The sequence below is a fragment of the Mirounga leonina genome, unplaced genomic scaffold (assembly GCF_011800145.1).
Source record: "Mirounga leonina isolate KUSES-001 unplaced genomic scaffold, KU_Mleo_1.0 Mir_165, whole genome shotgun sequence".
NCBI lineage: Eukaryota > Metazoa > Chordata > Mammalia > Carnivora > Phocidae > Mirounga > Mirounga leonina.
In genome coordinates, this window is record NW_023270415.1 from 61,333,969 (window position 1) to 61,361,892 (window position 27,924).

At 42.8% G+C, this 27,924-nt stretch overlaps 1 protein-coding gene across 2 annotated transcripts in view; it reads right to left on the reverse strand.

Moving 5' to 3' along the window:
* Positions 1 to 27,924, reverse strand: part of EXT1 (exostosin glycosyltransferase 1) — a 275,750-nt gene that overhangs the window by 19,983 nt on the left and 227,843 nt on the right. The window contains exons 2-5 of one of the 2 annotated variants that reach the window (XM_035011799.1): positions 14,439 to 14,532; positions 12,792 to 12,899; positions 7,436 to 7,555; positions 233 to 365 (exon numbers count right to left, since the gene is read on the reverse strand). In XM_035011799.1, coding sequence (XP_034867690.1) covers positions 233 to 365; positions 7,436 to 7,555; positions 12,792 to 12,899; positions 14,439 to 14,532 — 455 coding nt within the window. The remainder of the gene's footprint in view (positions 1 to 232; positions 366 to 7,435; positions 7,556 to 12,791; positions 12,900 to 14,438; positions 14,533 to 27,924) is intronic. The other variant, XM_035011800.1, reaches the window with a different exon arrangement.

Below are 27,924 nucleotides of genomic sequence, written 5' to 3' on the forward strand. Positions count from 1 at the left end.
ATGTGAAGTCCAGCTGCTTAGACAAGAAAGGAGTTTTTTCATTTTGCAATGCTCTGCTGGATTTATAATTCTTGATCCTGATACACCGTTTAAGGATAGGGTTCTAGAAAGCCATCTCCAATGTAGGCTGGTGGGAAGACCCTGCTACAGGATGGAGAAATCAAGGGACTCAGAGTCTGGACAACATCTGGAGGGTAAACAAGGGGCAGCACCCTGGAAGGAACTCACTTACCTAAATTAGCATAGTAGTAAGGAAAGTCTCCCAGATAAGATGAATACTGTGGTAGTACGAACAATCCTCCAGGATGTTTGTTCCATATTAAACTGTTACGTGATATGTGCTTGAATATTCTGTCCTGAATAATCTAGAAGATAAAAACACAGTATGTGGTGAGAATGAGACCTTGATGGTATTTGATAAGGAGCATGTTCAATCCAAATGTGAGGAATGATGTCCCTCAAAGTAGTGACTCTATCCCCAAATTTTCCACTGATAAAAGCGTCCGGGACACAGACAGATGACAGAGCAGTGGAAGAGAGTGGGAGAGAGAAAAAGGTGAATGATGGCTAATGAAATTTCCTAATTAAACTTCAGTTTTACCATAAATTCTACCTTGTCTTTCTATAATAATAAGTACATTCTCATTTCAAAGCAAAGTGCATGGAACAGCTTCCTTGATGGCTGAGCCAGGAAGATCTGTTCTCGGTCCACAGAGATGTGCATGTGGAGACCGGTTTGGGAGGGTACAGGAGGCATGGAACATTCTAGAAACTGTTGAAGTTCCAATTTGTTCCTTTAATTGGGGAGGCAGATTTATCTGTCATATTTTGTTTCCCTTCAAAGTCAATTGTAGGACTCTGGGGTACTGGTTAGCTGAAGTTTTTCTACATTTCATCTCAAAAAGCAGTGAGTTAACAATTGTTCAAAACATCCCACATAATAGGACAAGCACCATGGCATATGAAGACTAATAGCCATGCTAGTTCATTAGTTTCTTTGGACTTTGGGACCTCGCAGATCATTAAATTCTACATTTAGAGTCAAACATTCTCCCATCCTGAATCATTTGTCAGATGAACGTGATTAGTCCACTTTACAGATTTCTCTCTGTGACTTTCAAACTCTTGTAATTATACCATCCACTCATTAAGACATGATTTGGCAAATAATTAACTTGATACAGGATTTCATGTTTGCAGCAATTTTTTTCTGTACTTAAAAAAAAAAAAAAAGTCTGCCATGTCTCTCAAGAGATTTAAGACCTAAATCATTATTTTCAAGGCCCCCATTTAATGCAATGTGACTTTAAGTAAAGACCATTTTCAATGGAGCTTTATCATTTAAGGTTATTAACACAATCGTCTCATCCCACATAGTGATAGATAAGTAATAAAGTGAGCTACATTTATTTTGCAAACCTTATCATGTTTACATTTCTTAATGAGAGAGAAGAAAGGAAGCAAGGAGGTAATTCGGAAGAACTCAAATATTTTAGTTCAATGATTTCTGCATTTTTCTCTTTCCCCCAGATCAAAACTGCTGATTTTACATGGCTAGGTAGAAGTTTCTAATTTGGTGGAGAGTTTAGGAACCTAGCTAAATTATTAACATTTACTTTCTTTGGGACAACAGAGATGTGTTAAAAAGCTGTTGTCTAGGCATTAATTATGAGAAACTTCTTACGGTTGTGAAGGGTTTTCATATGGTGAGCAATTTCACTTCATATACCATTTATCCTAGTTTTATATTATTTATATCTTCCAAATCTACTGTCTATTTTCCCTTACAGCTTTTTGTTTAGATCCACTTTTCTTGCTTTCCAGATTTATGTACTTTCTAGCATGTGGTTACTTAAATGAACTCGGATATCAAGACACAGAATAAATTGAAAGTAGACAGCATCATAAGTCCCACACATTTACAAATGACATGTATCCAAGGGATGCCACAAAATGGGTCACCATCTTTCGGCAGTATGCTTCTCATTGTCATACTCTTTCTGTTTCAGCATCACAACACTGTTATTGTTTTGAATTCAAGGATACAACAAGTTATAGTATTCTTCCGAGATAGCAATGAGCATGTCATACTCTCTTCAAATGAATCTTGATAAGAAGATATCAACAAAGGTACAAAAGCAACAGCAAATATTTAATTTAATCTGGGCCAAGCAATTTGCCACTTTTATGTCTCACTTTTCTCATTTGTAATAGAACAATAAAATATCACATAAATTATAATAACCTCTCAGAATTTGTTAGGAATAGCTACCTAAGTTTTTACACTTAAGACTTGACTTTTTTGCCTTAAAAAAAAAAATCTCATTCCTGCATTCATTTTCTAGGCATAGATTTTTCCATTTTTACACTGCTATAATATCATAGATATTATATATTATAGATAACTTTCCATATTATTAATAGTATTCATGGGTTACTTAGCCTAAATGACCAACGATAGTGTAAATTTTTTCATGCAAAGCAATGAATGTAGTTATGAATTAAAATTTACCCCATCTAGAATTGATTCTTTAGAAGTTTGTCAATGGGCATAAATATTTTTAAGGCTGTTCATACGTACTGACAAACATTTTCTAAAGGGTCTGTAACCACTTGCCTTCTCAAAAGTCTAAAAGAGCATGGATCTCATTTCACCAAACAGAAAAGTCGTTCTGTTCCTCTCCTAATGTCCAATTTTCCCTATTGCTAAACTGGACAGCTCCCAGGATCCTTTCAGAGTACTAGAGCTCACTCTTTATTGTGGAAGAAGACATCACACTTAGAAGTTGCTATAAAGAAAATCAACAACATACACACAGACACACATACACAATACAAAAGCTTTTCATTACAGATGTAACTGACACCCCTGATAAGGATAATATTTCTCATTAATATGAATTCAAAGGGAAGAATGACAGGCTCCTTACTTTTCTTTTTTCTGTGCCACCTGTTTTATGAATAATGGACTATTGGTTACAGGTTACTATCATTCTGTGTGGCCCCGATTTGGTCTTTTGACCAATGCAAGGCTGCCTCACACACACAGTGCCACCGAATGCTACCCCACTTGGAGCCAAAGCATTCTACTTCCATCATCTCACTGGTTTTTAATATCCCACCACACAACAGCATCAGCAATACCATGGTTTGAATGTGCATTGTTAGGTAAGAGAGAAAGAGGAAAAATTGGCGCATACTTCATAAAACTCCATTAAAAATGTGCTGTCCAAACTACCATTAGTTCTTCTCACACATTATTACAGTCGTGTGTACTTTTCTTTCACTCACCTCGATTCTGACTGAGCTCTCATGGTTCAATCATCAGTGCCAGGTTACTGCTGTGTAATATTCTGACAAACAATGGCATCTATGAAGGAACACTGTCTCTGCAATATTTTATCACTCTCCCCATCATTACTTCTCAATTTGCATACACACACAAAAACTGAGCTCCAAAGAGCCTAGCTCTGATCCAACGGCTCCTTAATTCCAAGATGCAGAATTAGGAAGCTTCTATCAGTCCAAGTCCCAAGTATGACAGAGTGCGGGGCACTGTAATGTATTAACAACTTGATACGGGCACTGGAAAGAAGGGGTCCTGCTTCCAGTTGTGTCTAAGCATCACCTGCAACACTAAGGCTCATACTCTCCAAACACAGAGTCATCCCCTTCCCATGGCCTAGAGTACAGCAAACAGGAAGAAAGGCCCAGGGTTTGAGAGTCTGAGTGTAGAACATCCTGAAAGCAAAGGATCCTCAAATCTATGTTGTCTAAGGGTAACTTTGAATTATCTTCATAACTTAGGAGCTCCAACACATACTGACTTATATCATCTAAGTTCTAAGCCAAGTAGGCATTTTTGACATGTGATACTTAAGTCGTTCTCATAAACATGTTGGCTTTATTTGTGTATGTGGATGGCATTTTCTGCTATGTTCTCTGCTTTTCTATTTACATTGAATTCTGGGGTAATCTGAGTTCTGAATTAAAAAGGGAAACTGGATGGTATCTTTCATGCAATTCGGTTGAGGGGTCAAACTGTTACAATCCAATCTTGGAACGATATAAGGAGAATTTGACAGTTGCTATAAATTTGAATGAAGTACATAGTTCATAGTGTTTTCAAAACAACTTTGTCGCTGAAGAACTGCATGGCTTAAATCCAAGCGGAAGGCCTTTCTAGCACAGAGATGACAACAGCTTGACTTGAGATTCTATTCTGATGAATCTAACACATCCAACTGTTCTTACAGGATAATTGAGCACTGCTAACTGAATAGGCAAGAGATCAGCTCTATGCAATAAACCATACTCAAAAGAAATGTAATTAAGGAGATGCCATCTTTCATCTGGCAAATCTGCACAGTCGTGTGTGTGTGTGTGTATGTGTGTGTGTGTGTTTTAATTATGATCCTTAAGGCTAACAAGAGGGCCGCTAGAGAAGGTCTCCCCGCAGAGGGCTTATGAGAGTCCAGAATGATGCATCCTCTTAAAGAGTAATTTGGCATGCAGATCATGAACCTAGACTCTGGCTTAGTAATAATCCCACTTTAAGGACTCCATCCCAGAAAAATAGAAATATAGCCTAAGATACATGAAGAAACGCATTGCTTGGATTAAAGACATCTATATCTAGATCTCTACAAAACAAACAACTAGAAACAACATTAATAGCCAACAGTAGATTAGTTAAATAAATGGAGGTCCACCAAAGGAGGGCAAAAGGTAGGAAAAATGAAAATATGTGGCCTTTGTGTTTTAGAGTGGACAACAGGGCAGAATCAAAAGGCCAGAAGCAGACCCAGAGGTGCATAAACGTGGCATGTGACAATATTGAGGCAAGACAACTTCGTATATTGGGACAAACTACCTAACAATCTGTCAAAGAAGAAAAAGAAATAGACTTTTCAGTACAGATCATATGTATAAAAGTAAATTGGATTAAATAGCTAAATGTAAAAAGTTAACCGCGGAAGTACTAGAAAAATATAAGGGAGTGTGTGTATATAAATTATGTGTCAAAAGGTCCTTTCTGAACAGTAGCAAATGGAAAAGCCACAGAAGAAAAGATTGCCTCATTATAAACAAAAGAGAAAGGGATGCCACAAGTTGGGGGAAATATTTGCAACAAAAGAGTCAAAGGGTTAATATTTTTAATATAATAAGCTCTTAAAAATTTATGAGAAAAATTTATGAGCTCTTAAAAAATTATGTCACTACGGGACAATGCTGTGGCCATTTCTATTTCTTTCTTTGTGAGTTGCCTAAGAAATATGAAAAAAATCATTCTTACTATTATCCCAAGAAATATAAATTAAGAAAATAATGATTTATCATTTTGAAAGATATAATGTCCAGTATTGGTAGAAGTGAAAAATACCAGAAATAATAAAAACAGGTCCTCTCATATAAGTTGGAGGGAATATAAATTAATTTCATTCTATTGCAGGAAAATTGACAATTTATTAGAAATCTTAGCATATGTCATATTCTTTAAACCAGGACTTTGTATTCAAGGAATTAATCCTAAGGAAGTAATCTTGAACCCGCAGAACAATTTAGTGCTGAGGCTATCTGCTTCAACAATGTGTCTAATAATGAAAAAGCAGAAACAATGGCAATATCTTCAAACTGAGGATAATGAAAGAATTAAGTGATATCATGAATGGAATATTATATAGTCATTAAAATAATTGCAGAAAAATCCAACAGCATGAGAAAATGTTAACAATACATTATTAAAAGGAGAAAAAAACATAAACTAAGTTTAGAAAGACTCCTCTTTATTGATTCATTTATTTTTAAGCAGGCTCCACACCCAACGTGGGGCTTGAACTTACAACCCTGAGCTTAAGAGTCGCAGGCTCTGCTGACCCAGCCAGCTAGACACTCCTGAAAGACTCCTTAAAAATTACAACATGTGTATAAATTTGCCTAGAAAAAACGAATATATATGTTTGTGTGTGTATATATATATATGTCAACAGTGATTTTGTATGGGTAGATTATTTTATTTTTATGCTTTAAGTATCTTCCATTATTTTCTAAAATGAACATGTACTCTTCATAAAAAGCACTCATTCCACAAAGAAAAAAAAATTGACATTCAACTTTCCTTATGAAGGGCCTAGGAAAGGTCTTGGATGGAAAACAGGATAGAAGAGTAAAATCTATTACATATTCAAACCTGCTGCTATGAACAGATGAATAAATGCAATCAATTTTAAGGAACAAGAGGTTTGCTTGCAAGAAGGAAGCCCCTGGAGGCCATTCTGACCTTGTCCCCTTCATGGGGTGAGCCTGGCTCCTAAAGAGCCCCTTTCACCTAGTTCCAGGATGAAAAAAAAAAAAAAAATGTGCACCATTCCTGAGAAGATACTCTGACCAGAGCAGGAGCCCAGGCTTGGCTTGGGGTAGGGAAATGCCCCACTGTGCCCAGGGCATGGCCAGCACAGGCTCTGATACCCAGGATGGCAAGAGAACAGCAGTGTGGACAAAACAGGGTGATTTTCAGTTTTCTTGGTATTACTCAGACTCCTCAGTGTATGCTGCAAATTACATTAGCTTTCGGAGCAATAAACACTTTTCCAAAGCAAATACTCCAAAGTGAGGCCACAGATGCCCCCGTGGCATTATGTGAACACCTCAGAATCACCTCAATGGTGTGCCTCATCAGAGGACCTCTGCTCTCCTTCCTGCAGGTCTGTAATTCATGAGTGTGCCCTTTTCTAACTCTTTTCTTAGCTCTTTGTGCTATTGTGGTGTAGCCTCAGGACATCACTATCTGTTCTACTTCCAAAGGTTTTAATCATCTCCATGCTTCCCTCTCCTTTTTCCTTACTGCCTTAAAAAAAAAAAAAAAAAAAAAAAAAAAAAAGCAACTTACAAGGGGCACCCATATGCCTAGGAGATTTTCTGCACCAGATAAGTGTAATCCCGGTTTTCTTCTTAAAACATCCTTGCAACACTGATGCTGGTTGGGATGCATGTCTTGAGAACCAATGCCACTGGCGCCCAGTAAACTGTTAACATTTCTAGAATGTTCTGTAGAAGATTTCCCCTACTTGGTCACTATCTGATCTCTAACTGGGCTCCAGAAACAAGTCTTCAAAGGATGCCACTGAGTGTGAAGGATGGGAGGACAGTCATTAACCACATATTGCTGAAATGATGGAAGACAGAGCCGATCCCTGTGCCAAGAAGGGTCATTCCTCCTCCTGTCAGTTTTCCTCTGTGGAGTTATGGGAGGAACGGAGGGATTTGCTTGGGCATGGCAGAGCAGGTAAAAGAGGGTTAATTGACATATCCCAGTACAAAAAATTCAGTTTTGTCCCATTTGACCAATTACGCCTCACGAGTAACAAAAGAGAAGGCCAACAGAAGTGTATAAAGGACCATTATTCAAGACCAAGAGCCAAGGGGTCTCACTTACCTCTAGTGTAGTTAATACAATCTTCTCAACTGAAGAAAAATAAGCCTCCCACAAGAATTGTGTCTGCTGTCTAAGTGCTAGGATTTTATCCTGATGAATAGACCTGATTGTAGAAGGGATCTGTAACACAAGGTGAACACATAATAACTATAACTCTCAAACAATGAGATGCCATTTGATCGAAATAACCGACCTGGGTTAGGCTTTTATACTTCTTAGCATTCAGGTGTTAGTGTACAGATCGGCTAAAAATCACCAACCCCTAAGTTGAAATGTCCTTAACAGGCATCAGGTACAAACAGTACTTACTGGGGATCAGCTTTAACCTTTAATGCATGGAAATTAAAGTCCCCTCTAAGATTTGGTAACAGCTTATCAGTTGCTTAGGGTCTCACAAATCCTCAGTCTTAACACATGGAAAACCACATTCTACACAGAAGGGAGCTATCAGCTTTGGGGAGAGGCTGAAAGACATTATCCCCCAAACACTTCCAAGACATGCCCATGCCAGGGACTCCAAATGATCTACAAAGGGGCTTCTAAAGGAATGTCTCTGAGCCTCTCCACTTCTATGTGCACACACCTGTGACCTTACCCCAAGGACTCTTCTGCTCCCCGGCCTCTCTTTTTGGCTTGAGCACTTACCCCAACCTACCACGATGTGTCAAACATCATACACGTCCAGTCATCACCGTTCTCTACCAGGTTACATGATTTTAAAGGAAAGAGCTAAGTCCTGTCCATCCTGCTACACAGTTTATGGCTATAAGAATGGCTTTTATATAGTAGTTATTCAAGAAATATGAGTTGAATTGAACATGGCCAGTTGAACCCACCATAGGGATATCATTATTTTTACCAGCAATATAGATTTAATGGTTAAACACGGGGACACAGAAATTAGACCAAGGTGGGAATTCTTGGTTCTACCATTTACTAGCCGTGCTTTCTTGGACAAATTATTTGATCTCTCAAAGATTCTATCTCTTCATTTATAACATGGGGATACAGTAGTAACATCAGAAGGTTGTAACGGAGATCATGTAAGTGCTTAGCACAGTGCCTTGAACATGGGAAGCTTAATTAACACAGCAAATTATTACTACCACTATTATTATTATTGACATAAAGGTGTTGATATTCAACATTGGACCAATTGCTTAATGTCTGTATGTGAACTTGTTTGGATCTGGAGCTCTGACACGTACTTCTTGGGTTTCTGGTAGGTTTGCTGGGCTTGCTCCCTATCTTCACCTATAGTTCAAGGTCTATTTCATTTATGGAGTCTATACTCTTAGAGGAGATTCCTTGTGATTAGCAACTGCCCTCTTGTGCTCACCTCTTTCTGCATGCTTGCTTCGCTAACATGTAACTAATCAGAAAGACATGGGGGCCTGGGCTGGAGCAGGAATGCTCTGTTAGCTGCTTTAATAAGAAAGTTACTTATGGCATTGTGACTAAGGCTATATCTGAATTTCATGGAGGGGAAGGAGGCGGTAGCAAATTTTTTTGACTCAAGACTATTCCACAGAGGAGCAATGAAATAGCTTTACAGTAAGAACAAAAGGACAAGCTCACTTGCCAAAGCAGATCCTAAATCTGTGGCCCAGAGTGTGTATCTGGATGCCCAAAGCTGAAGAAGCATGGAGGCCACGGGTAAAGGAGCAGCACTGTCAGGCAAATGTTAGCCCGCAATTAGAACTCAAGGTCAAGTGGAAGTAAAATATCCTTGGAGAAGGTAGAGAAACCATCAATGTTATGGATCCTTGATAAGTCAAGGACAATTTATTTTTATTTACTCAGAAAATTACCTAGGTTGCCAAAAAAGACTAGAAAAAAGTTACTCTGCTCAATTTTCATAATCACACCTTCTTCTAAATGTCAGTGGCCTCTTCGAAGAGTCATATAGGTTGACTTCATTGTTTTGTCATGATCACAAGAAACTAGTCCATTAGAAAAATGCCAAAAGCTACTGTGACTACATAGTCTCCAGAAAACTAGGTAGGCTATGGTTATGAATGAGTAAAGGGAGTATCATGTATTTTTTTTAAAGATTTTATTTATTCTAGAGAGAGAAAGAGAGAGAGACAGAGAGAGAGCACATGGGGGGGAAGGGGCAGAGGGAGAAGAGAATCTCAAGCAGACTTCACGCTGAGCATGACCTGAGCTGAAACCAAGAGTCGGACGCCCACCTGACTGAGCCACCCAGGCGTCCAGAGGGAATATCACACATTAACCTACCAATATATTCCCCTTTTTATATAAGCCACAATTTGATGTTATGACGTCAAGTGAACCATACGCTGCCCGTTTGTACGTACAATATAAATGATAGCTCTTTGCAAAGTGCTCTGGAAGAGAATTCCAACCGCCCGAAAAGACAAGAGTTCCAGCTTTTCATGGCATTTGGCTATTGGTTATTAATCTGCTTGTCCTGAGAGACAGGTACGCGAGAGTGATAAATTAATTCCAATTTGGTCGGATTGTTCAGCGTTGCAGAACTCAGCGAAGTCTTAATAAAAGGTCATGGATGGTAACAAAACTAATGGAATCTACCAAAATAGATACAGGAAAGCAACATTCAGCTCTCTTGGTGACATAATGACAAGAATATATGCAAATAAAAACATCGGAGCTGTTCTAAAACAGGAAACAGAAAGTTGTAACATAACAACAACATCTCCCAGAGCAGACATTTGGGCTCGGCACCAGCTCTTTTTTTTTAAAGGTTTATTTATTTGAGAGAGAGAGAGAGCACGAGCAGAGGGAGAGGGAGAAGCAGACTTCCCACTGAGCAGGGAGCCCGATGCAGGGCTCGATTCCAGGACCCTGGGATCACGACCTGAGCCGAAGGCAGACGCTTAACGACTGAGCCACCCAGGCGCCCCTCGGCACCAGCTCTTCACCACGACTGTCAATGACAGCACAGTCGCTGTTCAATATGCAGGCAGCTGGGCAAAGACAGACTGCGAACGAGAGGGGGAAACACCAGCAAGTTTGGGCGGGGGCAGGACGGAAAACAAAATCTTCAGAGGCAAGGCCAAAACAACTGCTTCAGAAGGTGAAATCCACACCAGCTTTGGTGAAATGGTAGAAAGTGGACAACCACAATTCAGTTTCCTGGAGTGCTCTCCTCTCCGAGACAAACTCCCAAGTTACCCACGTCAAACTCACAGGGCGCGTTGGTGTATAACTGGAGAGATTATGGCTGATGTTTTTTTATTCCTTTTATGTCCCAGGTTTCCTTTGATGAGGATGCATTCTTTAAAAAAAAATCATAAAAGGAAGGAGAAAGGCAACATGGGAAAGAACTACACATATCACTTTTGTCTGGCCTTTCATGAGTCAATGTTTCCCACATACACCATTCGGGCCAGGGAGGATTTTGCTAGGTCACGTACTCCTCTTTCGTTTTGGAGGTCCCAGGGGCCACGGAGATCACATACCTGAGTACCAGAGGGAAGGAATGTTCTGGGGGCTGTGTTCAGCCTGGCTTGCCTAATTCACAGCCCCCGTGGGTACAGATCTCTCACTGTTACTCTAGGAAGAGAACTGGGCTACTTCATCAGCCAGCTAGCAGACTGGCCGGCAGCAGAAGCAGAATCAACAACAGAGTTAGAAACTCAATTTTCTTGATATTAAAAAAAGAAAAAAGGAAAAAAAGCCAGGACATTAAAAACCATTCTACAATATTTGTGGTAGTTCAAGTATATATGCCATCAATGAAAAACATTAAAATACTCTGTAATTTTAGAGAAAGGGGTATGGCAATTTATGTGGAACCTAAAACATTATTGCACAAAAGGGCTTCAGAAATCCTTAGTGGGGGCGCCTGGGTTGCTCAGTTGGTTAAATGTCCAATTCTTGATTTAGGCTCAGTTCATAATCTCAGGGTTGTGAGCTCAAACCCTGCGTCAGGCTCTGCCCTGGGTGTGGAGCCTGTTGAAGAGACTCTCTCTCCCTCTCCCTCTGCTCCCTGCCCCACCTGGCCCTCCTGCGCACGCTCTCTCTAAAAGAAAAAAAGGAAAAGAAAAAGGAAATCCTTAGTGACTGACAACTGCTGCCCTTAGATTTCTCTGTGAGTATCATATTCCTCTCCCTAGACAGCTCGTGAGAAGTTCAAACTTTTCTTAGGCATCCTTGTTGAAGATTAGTTGACTGTATATGGGTAGATTTATTTCTGGACTTTCTATTTTGTTCTATTGGTCTATCTGTCTTTCTCTACGGCAGTACAATATCATTTTGATGACTGCAGCTTTGTGATATATTCTGAAATCAGGAAATATAATGCCTCCAGCTTTGTTCTTTTTCAAGACTGATTCGGCTATTTGGGGTCTTTTATGGTTCTATATGAATTTTAGAATTATTTTTCATTTTCTGTAAAAAACGCCATTAGGATTTTAATAGGGAGTGCATTGAATCTGTGGATCAATTAGGGTAATATGGTCATTTTAATCATATTAAGTCTGACTTCTACAATATAGGACTACATGGATGAACCCTGAGGACATTAGGCTAAGGGACATAAACCAGTCACGGAAAGACAAATACTACATGATTCCACATACATGAGGTATCTATCTAAAATAGTCAAATTCACAGAATTACAGAGTAGAATGAGAGTTGCCAGGGTTGGGGGTGAGGAAGAAATGGGGAGTTACTAAATCAGGGGGCACAAAGTTTAGTTGAATAAGATGAATAAGCTCCAGAGATGTCTAATACATTGAACCCACAGTCAACAATAATCCTGCATTTAAAAATAAGAAGGTAAATCCCATGCTAAATGTTCTTGATACAATAAAATAAAATAAAGAGATCCAAGTGGCAAAAAATACATTTAAAAAATCATTTTTTTATTAGAGGCTGCTCTTTTAAATATACATGTTAAAGATAACACTGCTCAGGCTCCCAGACTGGATCATTTGAGCAATGATAACACTAATTATAAGAACCAACCCTAGAGACTTCCCTCTTTCCGAAAATTAATCTGAGGGCCATTACAGAAATAGGGGAAAGGAATATGAAGTGGCAGGATGGTACAAAAACTCTCTGGTACAATTTCTAAAAATTCTGGATATGGAAGAGGATGGACACACACCTCTTCTGACCATTAAAGTTCATATCCTTTACCTGCCACACCTCCTTTGCCAAATACCTTCCCTGCAGCGGGGTGGGTTTTGTGTGGGAAAGTGAACAATGTCATATTAAACGACTTCATATTCGCCATGACACAGGAGATTTTCTCCTGATAAAATTTCTTTTACAGAGCTGACCTTTTGGATTCATCTTCTTTGAAAGTTTAGACAGGGGCAGCAATAATCCGCTGATGTGCTGAAGGCCAGCGCCCCTTCCTTACCTGTAATAACAATCTCTCATCGCCTATGACGGCGGCTTGGTTCCAACTGATCACTTCAGAGAACGGCAACTCCCATCCGTTGCTGAGCATCACAGGGATACAGGCAGCCTGGGTGAAGAAGGGGGCTTCGTGAATGTAAGGGCAGCGGCAGGGGGAGCCTTTCCAATGGGAGGTGACAGCAGGACAAGCCCAACTACCGGCGTTTCTTACTCGGATCGCTGCATGGATCCTGGGCCGCTTGGGCCAGAAGAAGAGTAAGCTCGCATGAGTTACCGAGTCGCGGGAAGGCTATACAGATCGAGCCGAGATTTTGACGTGGGCAGGCCTTGCCCCCAAAGGCTAAAACCCCATTTCTATTCTAGTGCGTGGTTCGGCTAACCTTATCGCCATGGCGACAACTGGCCTCATCCAAGAAGTTTTACTGAGGTAACAAAAATCGTCCACCAACAGCATCCCAGCCTAAAACCAACCTTGAGTATAAACGGTTTTGTCAGGGTAACTGCCACACGTCTGCTTGTGGGGTGGCTGACCCCACCGTGAGGAGCAAAAGGGGTAGAATGGGGGTTGGCCCTCCTGATGAAGCATGCTGTGGACTGAACTACTACCGGCTGCTCCCCTTTCCCCTGCAGTGTAAACATCGGAGCCAGAACCTCGTTCCGCTCACTGTGGACGGATCCAAACCACTTGTCGTACCAACGTCCTGCTTGCACAGAGATCTGTCAGCCAGGGAACGCCAGGTTAAGGCGAATAACTCCTAATCCAAAGTGGAAAACTACTTGCTTCATGCGACATCCCACAGAGGCGACGAGAACATTAGTGTTAGGGTTATGCTCCACAGAACACACTGGAAAGGGCCAGGAGCAAGCTCTTCGGTTGGAGGACACAACAGAAGGATGTATGTTAGGAAGCACTGCGCACAAAAGCAGACTCTGGCAAGGTGCAGAACATAGAGGGGGAAAGAACAGAGAAGCCAGGAAGCAAGGAGTGGAGGAGGAGAGAGTCTCGGCTGAGAGTATGCTTTCTCAAGATCACGGAAGGCTGAGTGCAACTCCCAGGTGCAGGAAATGAGCACAGGTGTCTCAGCAGGTCTTTCTGCAGAGTGAGGCTAATGAGCAGATCCCCCCCACCCCCACAGGCCCCAGAGCTGCGGAGCCTGGGGATAGGTGGGCCAAAGTGAGGAGCACGACCCCCTGGGCATCACTCTCAGAATTTAGAGGCACCAAGAGACGACAGAGTGGGGTGGGCAGAAAAGACAATTTGCTTTTGGGAAGCACCACCAAGAAGCCATTGTCTGAAGTCAGTGCTCTTGAGACTGGCTTCCAGGCAGGGCAGTGTGTCTGCAGGTTGCCCAATGAGGCCGCTGTTGGGCAGTCAGATCTACCCTCCGTTTGCAAACGTGTCCCCAAAGAACCTATTCTCCCTGGTGGTGAACCATTTAATCTTCCCATGTCCGAAGACAGGGAGTAAATCCTCTTCCCCTCACCCCCCTTATACAAAGTGTTGCAGACTTTCTTGGGAAAACAGACTTCAGGTGTTCAAGGCAAACTGTGCATTCTGTTTCGATCCCAGCAGAAGGGCTAAGGGGAAACCCACCCCGTCTGACTTCAGTCCTCAGCCCTAGTCTGGGGAGGGTTCAGAGTCTCTTACCTGCAGAGCCTCCAGGAACCTGAAGGACCCAAGCCTGCGACCACGAGGAACCAGACAGAAAGTGGCATTGTGCAGCATTTCCCGATAATCATACCTACAAGGAGAGGAGGAGCAATCAGCAAACGAAGACCCGTTAGGAGTGGGGGATGAATGAACATCTGTGGGTGCACACCTGCAAGAAATTACCCAGAGCAACTCAGGAAATACACTGGCTGGCGGGCAGTTCTCACGTCCCCTTTGTGGAGGTGGGGGTATTGCACGAGGGAGAGCACATGTGAAGTTTCATGGGGGACAAAGCAATTAGGGGTACATAAGAGACAAGTCTGATGGTCCCAGGAACAATTTGGCTTGCCTAGGTTTGGCTTCCAAAAATCAGAGTTTTGTGTCTTGATGAAATGTCTTGTTCCTATAAGCTTAAAAACAAAAACAAAAACAAAACACCACAACGCGTCGCTCTTGATGCCATGTTATTCAGCAAAACTAAGACTGTCCTTGTTCCCCACCCCGTGCTATTAAAACCTACTCAGGAGGGCGCCTGGGTGGCTCAGTTGGTTAAGCGACTGCCTTCGGCTCAGGTCATGATCCTGGAGTTCTGGGATCGAGTCCCGCATTGGGCTCCTTGCTCAGCAGGGGGTCTGCTTCTCCCTCTGACCCTCCCCCCTTTCATGTGCTCTCTCTCTCTCATTCTCTCTGTCTCAAATAAATAAATAAAATCTTAAAAAAAAATAAAATAAACCTACTCAGGAAACCTCCATTACAAGCACACAACAACATTCACTTTCTCCTTCACGCTGGAGTTTCTACATTTAACCAAGAATATTCAGCTACGCCAGACAAATACTCCTGTTATAAGAATGGTTGACACGACTTACAGGGGAAAGACAAGGGAGATGGAAGGAGCTGGCCTAAGAAATGGGGAAATAAGAATAACAAGAGAAAAAAAAAACAGAGCAGGGGGGTGCAGAAAACCGGGGTGCAGAGAACCAGGGGGCAGAAGAGAGGATTGTGGCTTTTACTCAAAGACCACTTGGCGGTATCACACGGTTTTTGCACTTGAAAAAAGGCAAAATATAACACGAGCGTCAGCTGTCTCTTTCTGCTGGTGAAGTGCAGGAAAAGCAAGGAGCATTTCATTTTGTTGAGGGCTATCACTTTAAACGTGAGACCCACAAACACAGTCCTAAACACACAGTTTCAGGTTCATTATGAGTTTAAGCAAACTTGGGAAGCCAGAAATGGCTCCTGTCCTATGAAAGCGTGGATTCTGAGAGCTAAGATGAAATCACTCTCATTTTTCAAGAGCTTCCAGTGCTTGGCAGACAGGTGTGACTTTGACCATGGCATACGTCGCCAGCATTTTCTGACTCTAATAGTCTAATTTAGTCATAGCCTCAAGGCATCAGATTCTTCCCTCCTCGTTTTGGGATACTGATATATACATTTATATTTTTAAAGTCCACATCTATTTTTATATTCTCATACAAACTAGGCATATGGGAGTAAGCCAATTTTCAATTATAAACCCGTCATTAAGAAGAGACATCATGCAAAGGACCATTTGCTTAAACAAGCTTGTACAACTAATTTGCACAAGAAAAGGTCACCGTGAATGGATTAAGATTATCTCCATTGAGAGTAAAATAAAAACCCTTGCTGCATTAATTAAACTGCAAAATAGACTTGAAAGTAGAAAAGATTTTCAAGAGGGCTCAAATTTGGCTAAATAAGAAATATTAAATCATGATGGTAATGGCTTCTTCTTTGCTCACCAAACATAGGGAAATAATTGATAAGTATCTTCAAATTCAACTGTTAAAAATGTTGGGATCTCTACCTAATGAATGAAGAGGGGAATATGTATAGACACACACACACACACAAATATACATATAAACTTTAAACTCAAATTGTTTTTAATATAAAAAGGTCAAACATGCTTCAGACTACAGCAAAGTTTAATAAACGCCCAGAATAGAAACCCCTGAGGGACTAGCACAGAAGGTCCTACATCCTCATCATTAGGCTGCTAAAAATGTAAAACCCTATTAATGTTCTGGATGGTAACAAGTTTCAAAGTTGCCAGTTGCAGAATTTACTTTAGGGAAGGAGTGGAGGTAGAGGGAAGGCAGAAAACTTACAGCAAAAATTCAAATGACAGTTATTCTAGGATGTTGATTTTTAAGTGGTGGTAGAGAAGCAGGATTTGCTTATGCTGGGGATAAAACTTACACGATTGAAGCTTGTGTTCATTCACACAACAGGTAACGGGAGATATGGGATGAACATTCTTGCCCCTAGGTAGCTGTGACATTATGAATGAAACACATGAGCTCTCTGGGACTCAGTTTCCTCATCAGCAAAATGACAAGAGATTGTTTGAATGTCCCGTTATTCTTTATGTTACTTTTAGGTAAGACAGAATGTCCTTTCAGAATATCTCACTGCTCCAAAGGTTTCCATAACCCTTGTACAAATAAGTGTATGTGTATCTGTACGTATACATAGGTATCTGCTCATGTGTGTACAATGTATGTTTGACGTTTGTGTATCCCTAGAACCACATAAAGACACATACAGGACATGTACACATAAAACTTAAAACAATGATTTTCAGATTTCTAACCATGCTCAGCCCATGAATCTGCAAGGGGTCAGTCGTTTTAGGTGGGCCACATATGTGTTTGGTACCCTTCCACTCAGCCCTTCTATGGACCCCCCTCTCCATTTGGATGTGCTCACACATCCCACATCTATCTCCTTCTAGATGCTTAAACTCATTCATTTTTTTTTGCAGTCATTCTCTCAAGAAGCTCAACGTTCCGGGCCCCGTTCTAGTCCTGCAGAGTTGTGCGGAGAAGATCTTACTCTAGTTGCTAGACCTACCAGAGAATCATCTGATAATTCAGAAAGGCAGATGAGAACGGAGGGCGTAAAATCTCCTGGGCGTGTGTGCATCATAGAGTTCATTCGAGAAGGCTGGCCTTGCACAGTGAGGCACTAGCTCTGTGGATACTCTCCCAGCAAAACAACAACTTAACTGGTAAAAATTATAAAAACATTCATTAAAAGTTTCTGGAAATTGTCCTAAGGATATAATGACAAATGGAAAAACATTTGTTCAAGAAAACCTACCAGATCTTGGCAAGAACAGTGAGTGTCTGTGGCATTTGAGCCATGACCTGCTCCATTACCAACCCCTCCCAGCTCCGCCTTCCAGAAGCTCCATCTTAGGCAAGTTTAGTCAAGAAGACTGGGCTCCCTCTCCTCCCAGCTGCCATCAAGGAAGTGAAAAGACAACCCACAGAAAAAAAGAAAATATTTGCAAATCATCGACCTGATAAGAGACTTTTGTCCAGAATATGTAAAGAATTCTGACATTCAACAATCAAAAGACAATCCAGTTTGAAAACATGCCAAGGATGGACTAGATATGTTCCAAAGAAAATACACAAAGTGCCAATAAGCATGTAAAAAGATACTCAACATTATGAACCATTAGGGAAATGCGAATCACCCACGAGGATGGCTACCCTCAGGAGAACAGCTGCTGAGGAGGCTGCAGAGAAACCGGAACCCTCACATATTGCCGGTATGAAGGTAAAACGGTGCGGTCACACTGGAAAAAAGTGTGGCAGTTTCTTTTACTAAAACTAAAAATGGGATTAGCATATGACCCAACAATTGCACTCTCGGGCATTTATCCCAGAGAAAATGAAAACTTATTTTCACGCAGAAACCTGCCCATGAATGTTCACAGCAGTTTTATCCTTAATAGCCCCAAACGGGAAACTATCCAAATGTCCTTCAATGGGTGAATGATTCAACAAACTGTGGCATATCTATAGCCTCGAATACTCAGCAATAAAACGAAATGAACTATTGATACACACAACATCCTCAAGGAAATTATGCTAAGTGAAAAAGCCAATCTCAAAAGGATATATACTGCATTATTTATTTATATAGCATTCATAAAATAACAACTGTAGGGATAGATAATAGGTTAGTGGTTATCAGTGGTTAGAGATGGGGGGAAGAAAGATAGAGAGGAGACACGTCAAGTGAGGGGGGCAGCCTTCTTAAAGGGAATCATTCTCCACGATTAAGTTTAGAAACGTAAATCACATCAAAATCACAAACTTCTTCAAAATAAGAGATAATTAACACATGATATCCTAAGCAAGAAGGTAAGTAGATAAGGCAGGCAACTCTCTCAGAGAACTTTCAGCTTTAATTAATAAATGGTTTTGTTACCCTTTTCAGATGGGCATTAAGCTCCCCATTGTATAGGTAGTGACCCAGAAGTTAGAACAGTTCTCATAAATGACTGCAAAGAAAAATGCAATAAAATGACAAGATCTGAATTTAACCTAGAAACCAGGAACCACTCTATGGCCATAATAATTTTCTCCTTAAAGTTGTACAGAATAATGGATGGGATACACCCCATTTAAAATGGGCCATGTAATAATGCATAATTGAAGTCCTTCCCCTCCATATGAAACACATTTTTGCTGGCAGTAATTCAGTGCACCTAGTGGGGGAGGGGCAATGTGGCGGGGGCGGGGGTTCTCCAAACGTGTTCTCCCAACCAGGAGCATCATCCGCACCACCTGGGAACCTGGTAGAAATGGGAATTCCCAGCCTCACCAAGGCCCACTGAGGTAGCAACTCCGGGGAAAAGGTCCAGAATTCTGTTTTAACAAGCCCCTCTAGGTAATAAGGATGCATCCTAAATTTTGTGCTAAGAGCTCAAAAAATTTTTGAGTTAAGACGTTAGGAATACAAAGCTTAGTGAATAAGCAGATTTAGACACAGCCAAACCTGGGTTCAAATTTCATCTTTGCTATTTCCAAGCTGAGTGATCTTGGGAAAGGTATTTGTCTAAATCTTGGCTTCCTGGTTGGCAAAATGGAGATACTTCTACTATGAGGCTTAGATGATACCACTTAACTCAAACACAGGCATATCATAAACAATCCATAAATGGTAGCTATTATCATTATGACTCAAAGAAGGCAACAGAATATAATGGAAAACAGAGCTGACTTGTTAGAAGACATGGCTTGAGGACTTTGGGTTCTGGATCTACCACTTTCTATGGGGTCCTATGCAAATGGAGTTCTCTGTACATCAAAGTCGTGACGGTCAAATGAGATCATGCCCATGTCCTATAAACTGCCATGCACTACGCAACTGCAAGTTATTGTGGTAAATGACATCAGGATGAGAGGAATAAAAACATTAAAAAAAAGAAAAAAGTAACAATGAAAAAAGAAAGAAAAGAAAGGACTGATCCCCAAAGACAGAGCCAGAGAGAAATGTGGAACAGACCCTTTAAAATAAAATGCAAATAGAAGCTGGGAATCAGAACAGAACAGCAGCTTTAATTCAAAGGATTCTGCCTTATTAATCAAAAGCTGCATAGACAAGGATGCTGCTGGTGCAGGGTGCCTACCGTAGGTCCTCCTGCACGTCCCACAACTCCTCTGGGGTGTGCACAGTTTCCATGAGGGCCTGTTTTCTGCTAATCAAAGAGGGTAGGCCCAAAGCAAGTGATCCGGCCTCTCATCTCTGTAGTCATACAATTCTAGTCACCCCGTGATGTTGCTACAGTTTGTCTCAAGTATTTATTTGTAAAGTAAGTGAACATCTATGCTATCTGTTCCCTCCAGTCTCCATCCTCATAAGTACTTAATCTTTGCTTACACCCAGGTTTGAATCACGTCCCTTAAGAGAAAAAGAAAGAAACCAAAAACAATTTATGACTGCTATAGTTCCATAAAGTACACTGGAAGAAGGGAAATAAAATAGCTTCCTCAGCACCTCCTCTGTGCTTTCTTTTATTCAATCAACAAACATTAATTAGTTGAATGCCTACCATGCGTCAGACACTACTCACTCAAGGAACTCATGGTCCAGTGAAAAGGCAGATGCGTTACTGCTATTCAGTGAGGGAATATGATGATCAATGATTGTTATTTAGCGGTAGGATGGAGGCATGAGGTGGATTATGCGAAGAGAAACAAGAACGACAACCTGGCTTTGGTGGGGAGACTGAGAAGCGGGGTGCCTCCACGAACAAGGGAAACTGAACTAATTATTAAGTGAGGAGCAAGAATCAGCTTGGCAAGGCTGAGAGGAGGGGCAGTCGGAATTTTGGGGGGGTAGAAACAGCACAGCAGGAACAAACACCAAGACGAGAGAACCCACCACAGTTTGGGGGAGGGGGAGGTGGATGGGGGGAGGGGAAGGAAACTGCTGGTAGGTGCGGGGTCCCCCTGGGCAGACTATGTGTGGTATCTCTCCTGGAGCTCAGATGCGATTCTGTGCAGTGGTCGTGAGTCACCAAAGGGCTTAGCAGAAGAATGACACTTTCCCAATGGCATTCTTAGGACCTGCTAACCTTGCCAAGAATGCAGGTCACAGCTCTGGAGCCATTAGGGCTCCAACTCCAGGCTTTCTGATTCTAAAGGGTGATTGCCTTCCACCACGTCACGCTGCCTCTTTGGTCAGCTCACACAAATGCAGAGACTGAAAAGACATTTCTTTCTTTTTTCTTTTTTTTTTTTTAAGATTTTATTTTTAAGTAATCCCTACACCCAACGTGGCGCTCACACTCACAACCCCGAGATCAAGAGTTGCATGCTCCACCAACTGAGCCAGCCAGGCACCCCTGAAAATACATTTCTTATGGAGCGAAGTCCTAAGCAGTTCACCTGGTTTCGAGCACTAGCCACAAATGGTTACCACTGAGAGGACTCTTTCTCCCCGACCCAAAACTCTGTGTCACGTCCCACCAGCCGTTCAGTCCAAGATGGTGCTCTGTTTTTTATGAACCATATTGCCGTAGACCCTTTCTTGGACTTGATAGACTTAACACGTAAAATCTCAATTATGTTTGAGAAAACCCAAAGTCCGTAACACGTAATAACATGAAATTGGCCCAAGACATAAATGTGAACAGAGAAACATACCTTTAGTTAGAAAATGGGTCCAGCTGGACCCCAGAGTACGGCCATGTGATACCTTGTAAGCATTCCTACGGAAGTACAGGCCCCTGCGGTCTCTGAGAATTCGTGGGACACACTAAGCCTGTTTCTCCGCCAGCGACTCACACAGCTTTTGAGCACACGAATGAGCTCCATGTGTTCCGGCGTCGGGCAAATGCTGAGAGCTAACTCACGTGTGGTGCTGGACCGGGCTGACCAGAGGGGCGGCAGTCTCGGGGACACTTAGCAGCCCGCAGTCAGAAGGCACTCGCCAGGTGGAGGTGGTGATTTCTCATTCCGGCGACGCCTGCCTTGAGCAGTGCCTGCTGCTAGAACCTCGGGGGCACCCAGTCAGGCCCCACAGTAGGACTTTCTTACAGTGCTCCTCAGAAGGCTGTTGCTGGTCCCACACTGTGCACCGCAGAGAGCAGTGGTTGGCTACGATGAGGGACGGGTAGCGACATCCACCCTTTCACATTTCTTGGCTATCCACAAAAAACCATCTCCGTTTTATTGTCCATTTAAAACCCATTTCAGTATTGGGAAGGGAGGGAGCTCTGGCTGGAGCATGAGGCCCCAGGGGAAGCGTGGACTCTTGCACACACATGGTCTCACTGAAGCCTCACGTCCACGCTGGGAGGTAGGTATGGTTATGCCAGCTTCCCATGGGGGAGAAGAGAGAGTCAGAAGACACTTGGAAGCAAACACCCTGTCTGACTACACTGGATCATAACCCCATATCATGTCAAAATTCCCCCACCCCATCTCTACCCTAAACATCTACTGACAGTTCAGAACTTTAAACTTGGACTTCGTGGTAATCACCACCTACGTAAACTAACAAATCCAGCATGAACCAGGGGCACCTCTTCCTTCAACATGGGTAGAAGACCATCTTGGTTCCCTCTCATTAAATAGCAGCTCAACGGCGAATATGTAAAAGCAAGTGATAAAATATGACAGCCATTAAAGGTAACAATTATTTTTTTCCAAAGATTTATTTATTTGAGAGAGATGGGGGGAGGGGCAAGGGAAGGGAGAGAGGGAGAGAGAATCCCAAGCAGACTCCCTGCTGAGCACGGAACCCAATGTGGGACTCGATCCCATGACCCTCAGATCATGACCTGAGCCGAAATCAAGACCATCTGACTTCACCAATGGAGCCACCCAGGTGCCCCTAAAGGTGACAATTATAATAATGATACCTCTACCCCCCTACACTGATTACAAGTTTCCTGTGGGCAGGGCAACAACCTGGGCTCATTATTGTACTTTATCTCTACAACTACATGTGAAATGGCCCCATTTTACAGATGATGAAGTAGAGCAACAAAGGTTTTACGGGGCTCGTACAAGAGCACATATTGTACAGAATCCACAATATGCTCTCTTGTCTCTCAGAGCTGCTGAGAAGGAGTGATATGGTGACGAAAGATTTCTACCGCATTGGGCCAGGTGACGTAGATCTCAGAATGTTGTCAGGCAGAGATGATTGGAGCACCAGCTTCTGTGCTCAGCAACACCAAATTTCAAACGGTCCCGAGATAGATGCACCTCTGGGACACGTGGGTCTCAACAATTCTTTGGTCAGAAAGAAAGCATTTCTGAAAATGCTACCTAAAGTGTGACCTGGGTACAGGGGGGACAGAAGAGGGAGGAGTGATAAAAAAGCCAGCAGCAACAATGACCTCGCGTGGATAAAATGGGTCTGCCAGAGGTACACCAAGGTCTTGGCTGCAGGAGCTAAGTGCCTGTGACCGGCCCGAGGGCAAGTGGGAAGCCCGAGGTCATTATCTTACCATTAACTTTCACCAGGCTCTGTGCCAAGGAGTCTGGCCGAGGGGAGCGGGGCCAGGGAGCGTGGCCCGAAGCTGAGAACACCAGCACGGAGCATCTGTCCTAAATGGCAGCTCCTCATCAGGGACAGGCCGAATCTCAGGGAGCAGGCAGCAGCAGGGGGCACCTCTCCCCAACACAACCCTCTTTCCTTCCTCTGCTTTTCCTGCACTCCTGGAGGAAGCCTCCTTGGATCCCTGAGTCTTGGCCAGAGACCCTCTCACTGCTCACACAGCGCCCAAGGCCGACCTTCTATTGCTCATACTACATTAAGTTGCCCATTTTCCTGTTTTCCTTCCCTGGACTCCAGAAGACAGAGCCATGGTTCCACTTTCTGCTGAACCAGCCCCCCACCCACCCCACCCCAGGGCCTGGCCTACAGCAGCCACTCGAAAAATAGTAAATGGATGACAAATGCTCAGATGCTCAGCATCCATCGGTTTCCATTTAGGCGTGCAGGGGGCTATGAGAGCAAGACGAAGACCAAGAGAGGCAAGCCCTTCTTCACGACGATTGCCTCTATTCAGCCATAACAACGTGTCCAGCTCTTGGTTATGCCTGATCTTCCCAGGATGATCTTCACCTCTGTGTTTAGGCTGAGCCGAAGTTAGAGAATGGAAAACAGTGTCTTTTATTTATTTATTTTTGTCTTCCTTTTGTACACTTCCTATCCCTTCTTCTCTGTCTTTAATTCTAAAGGCCTGGCAGCTTGTTAAAAATTTCATTTTCTTTCTGCACACTGGTGAGGGTGGGAAATGTGCTTCACCGGCCCTGATAAATAGCATTATTTGCAAATCGAGTCAAATGTGCAGTGCTACTCAAAGTGAACCCTCACCTGGCTCTCCTCCACGTCAGAGCTGAAGAAAAGCAAACAAATGGTAGAACTTCCTCCTGGCTTCCTAAGGATAAACACTGCTTTGGTCCAAAGGCAATGACTCCCCATCCCCCAAAGAAAACTGGGCTCAACCCGGCGTTCTGACCGCTTCCCTTCTTGAGCCAAGACATTCTTTCCTGCCCGGCCGGACTTGGTCAGCCCTGGGATTAGGAGGATGTCTGGAATTCCTGCTGGGCTGTTCTCATCACCAGAGCAGGCACTAGCCAGTGGTGAATAGGACATGCCCCTGCATTCTTTGTCAGCACATAAGCCTTTCGTCTGGTCCTTGCACTTAAGTGATTATAAAATACCTTGAGAATCCAATTACAGTTAATGAAATGACAGCTGGCTCGGCTAACCTCACCTTCCTAACTCTGCTCCTATTTTTGCCATTCCTGGGGTCTACCTTCTGACTTGGACAGTCAGGGCCAGCTCACTTCTGCGCCCTTCGCGCTGAATCAGCAAATGAGGCCTCAGAAGTCTGCGGAGGTAAAGATGGTGCATCCTCAAGAAATAATGGGACCCCAACATCATATGAAAGCTGCGTGAAGCTGGTCGACTATGAAGAGTTTATTCTTTCCCTCTGGGTATGTGAATGTATAAACATGCAGGTGCATGTGTGTCCCTGGGACATAAACATCTGTGTTATGGTTAACAGCCTGATAGCACGTATTGTTTATTTACCAGATCACTCTCCCATAAGGGTTTGGTCAGGGGAGACTGGAAAGGCCCATAAATCCAGATTCTGCCATTTCCTTTGGCAGAAGAACAATAGTGCCCTGGGGGAGAGAGTCTGAGCTCGGTGTCACCCCTCCCTTCTCCTCCAACTGGCTCTGCTCAGCCCAGCTCCCCTTGAGCAGCAGCTAAGGAGCTAGCCAACTCCTAGGTGGCCTCATTTTGGGAAAGGCCTATGGGACAGAGAAAATTTAAGTACCTAATAGGGGAGGGGTATACCAGGTGGCCTTTAAGATGCCTCTTGCTCTGATACTTGTTCACTGGACAAATGAATCCTGAGCAGCTCCTATGCGCCTGGTAGCACACTGAGCAGAGGGGAAACAAAGATGCAAACACCCAGTGGTTTTTGTAATTACACGGGAACCCCAATCTCCACACACCCCTCTTTCCTAGATCTCCTTAATTCTACTCCTTTGGGTCTCCACACGAATAGAACAACAAGAAACATACTTTGGTTCATATTAGTTTCAGGTCAGAGTAAGTTCAGTCTTACAGGTTCAATCCATTTTTTCCCAGAGTAACCAAAAATACCCTTAAAATGCTAACTCCAAGGCTGAAAACCCCCCAGGGGCTCCTCATGGCACTTAGAATAGTATTCACACCCCTCGCCCTGGCCAACGGGACTCCATGAGAACCGGCCTCTGCCCACAGCATGCCCCTCTCCTCACCTACCATCTACTGCTAGCAGCTTTTCTACACACAACTGGCTCATTACCATCTGCTGGACTTGTACTTGCTATGTCCTCTGTCTGGAATATTCTCCCCAATCTGCCCCAAGATGCAAATCAGCATTCAGAGAAACAGGCCCTCCTCAGAGAGGCCCTCACAAACCAGCCTGCGTTCCCTGCACTCACTGTCCCACTGGCCTGTTTCCTCTCTGTCCTAGGATTCACCGCTGTCTGAATTCACCCATCTGCTTGTTTTACCAGCTCACTCACCTCCTCCATAAATATCATACACATATACCATGAGAAAAGGAGCTTACCTGCTCTTATTCACCACCGTGACCTCAGCCCCTAGACCTGTGCCTGGACCATGGTAATCCTAAGAAATATTTGTTGTTGAATGAATACCAGATCTCCTCTCATTCCTCAGGGAATAATACCCATGAGGTCACAAAGTGTCCAAGCTGCTGGCCAAGTACGCCAGGATAACTCCTAGGACAACTTTCTACAAGAACACAGAAGAGCACAGAGAAATTTTCTTCTGTCTTTGTGTGTGTGTGTGTGTGTGTGTGTGTCCAATACTAGCCTCTCTTCTCTGGTTACTATTAAGATTCATCAACTGCTCTAAATGCCATCTGCTATGAAAGCAAAATCTCATTAAAAATGTCTTTGGAGAAAAATTTTTTTTAAAAAGAATGCCTTTAAGAGAGGTTTATGTAGAGGGATGGAATGAAAGCTGCATGAACAAACATTAGAAAGTATAGTTTCTGGTCTTGACTTTGTCATTAATGGTTTGATTTTAAAAGAGGCACTTTGGTTCTAAATCCATCTCATTTATAACATGGACCAATCATGCTAGTCTTGCTTACCTAACAAGGTCTACTGAGGATCTAAGGGGACAGAGTACATGAGAACTTCATATAAACTAAAGTGCCCCTGAGAATTTTATATAAACGGAAGTGCGTAGGAATATTGGAGAGCACAAGGCAAGGGCTTTCTTGGAACGGTCTTTGTATATGAGGAGGTCATAATGTAGATGATGTCAAAGGCTTGGCATTGTTTTGGTTCTTGTCCTCTTTTTTTTCTGTAAGATTTTATTTATTTATTTGACAGAGAGAGCACGCACAAGCAGGGAGATCACAGAGGCAGAGGGAGAAGCAGGCTTTCTGTTGAGCAGGAGCCCAATTCGAGGCTCAATCCCAGGACCCTGTGACCATGACCTGAGCGGAAGGCAGACGCTTAACCAACTGAGCCACCCAGGCACCCCTCTTGTCCTCTTTTTTGAGTCCCAAATTATTATGGCCTATACCCCAAACCCAACCAATGCTTCAGAAGTGCAGATCATTTTCCAAAAGAAGCATCTGGAATAGCTAATTTGTTACCAAAGACAATGATGAAACACACACAATCCTGGAAGGGTCTGGAAAGCCAGCCACGATTCCCAGGGCTCCACTGTGCGAGTTCTCAGCTATTAGCCAATCGGTCCATTTTCAGGGTATGCATCTGTAATGAAGATGGCTCAGAACTCTTGGCTACGGGGCTCTTAAAGAGAGAGCAACTCTGTCACATGGACCGTCTTGTTGCTTAGTTTCCACTAAGGTATCTTGGCTTTTCAATAAACCGTCAAGTAAAACTTGGCATCAAACACAAAGTGAGTAACTTCCTCTGTAGAGGAGCTGACGGCTCAGCTGTGTGTCCGACAGATAGCTGCTCAGAGTTGTCTCCAAAGGCGACTGTGTCCTCTCGGGAAGGGAGCTGGTACCACAGTTCCCTGTCCTACAGTTTACCACTGTCTGAATTCACCCATCTGCTTTGACCAGTCACCAGGCGAGCAAGCTGGTAAAAGGCGTAAAGTCAAAGCAACATTTAGGGATGATCTTTATGGAAAGTTAACCCTGCAACGCCCATCGACCACATCCCTCTCCACAACTGTTGGTTTTGGAATTATGAAAGTTTTGGAGGTGTGAAAACATAATTGGAAAACTTTTTTTTTCCTGCTTAAAGGGCTAATTGATTTCACAGGTGTTTAATTATCATTTGCTGTGAGGTAATACCTTGTAGTGCCATAAAAAATGGATTTAATTTTCGAGTGCTTGCAAAACCACTGCCAAAGCCAAGTGAGAGCTAAAGCTAGATAATCATTCTATAAATCAAACACACTGTCTCCTTTCTTTGAAATTTTTAATACTTGGAGATAATGATATCTGACAACCTTGAAACTAACATGAAAAGGATTTTCTTGCCACGTGCCAAAAGGCAACGACTGGAGCATTTTAGGCAGTTTGGTTCATTAACAGTGACTCGGGCAGCCTTGAGGTCCTGCCTGTGGGCTCCCAAAACATGCCAAGGGTAAGGGCATTGGTGTATGTCAAGATAGAGTATAC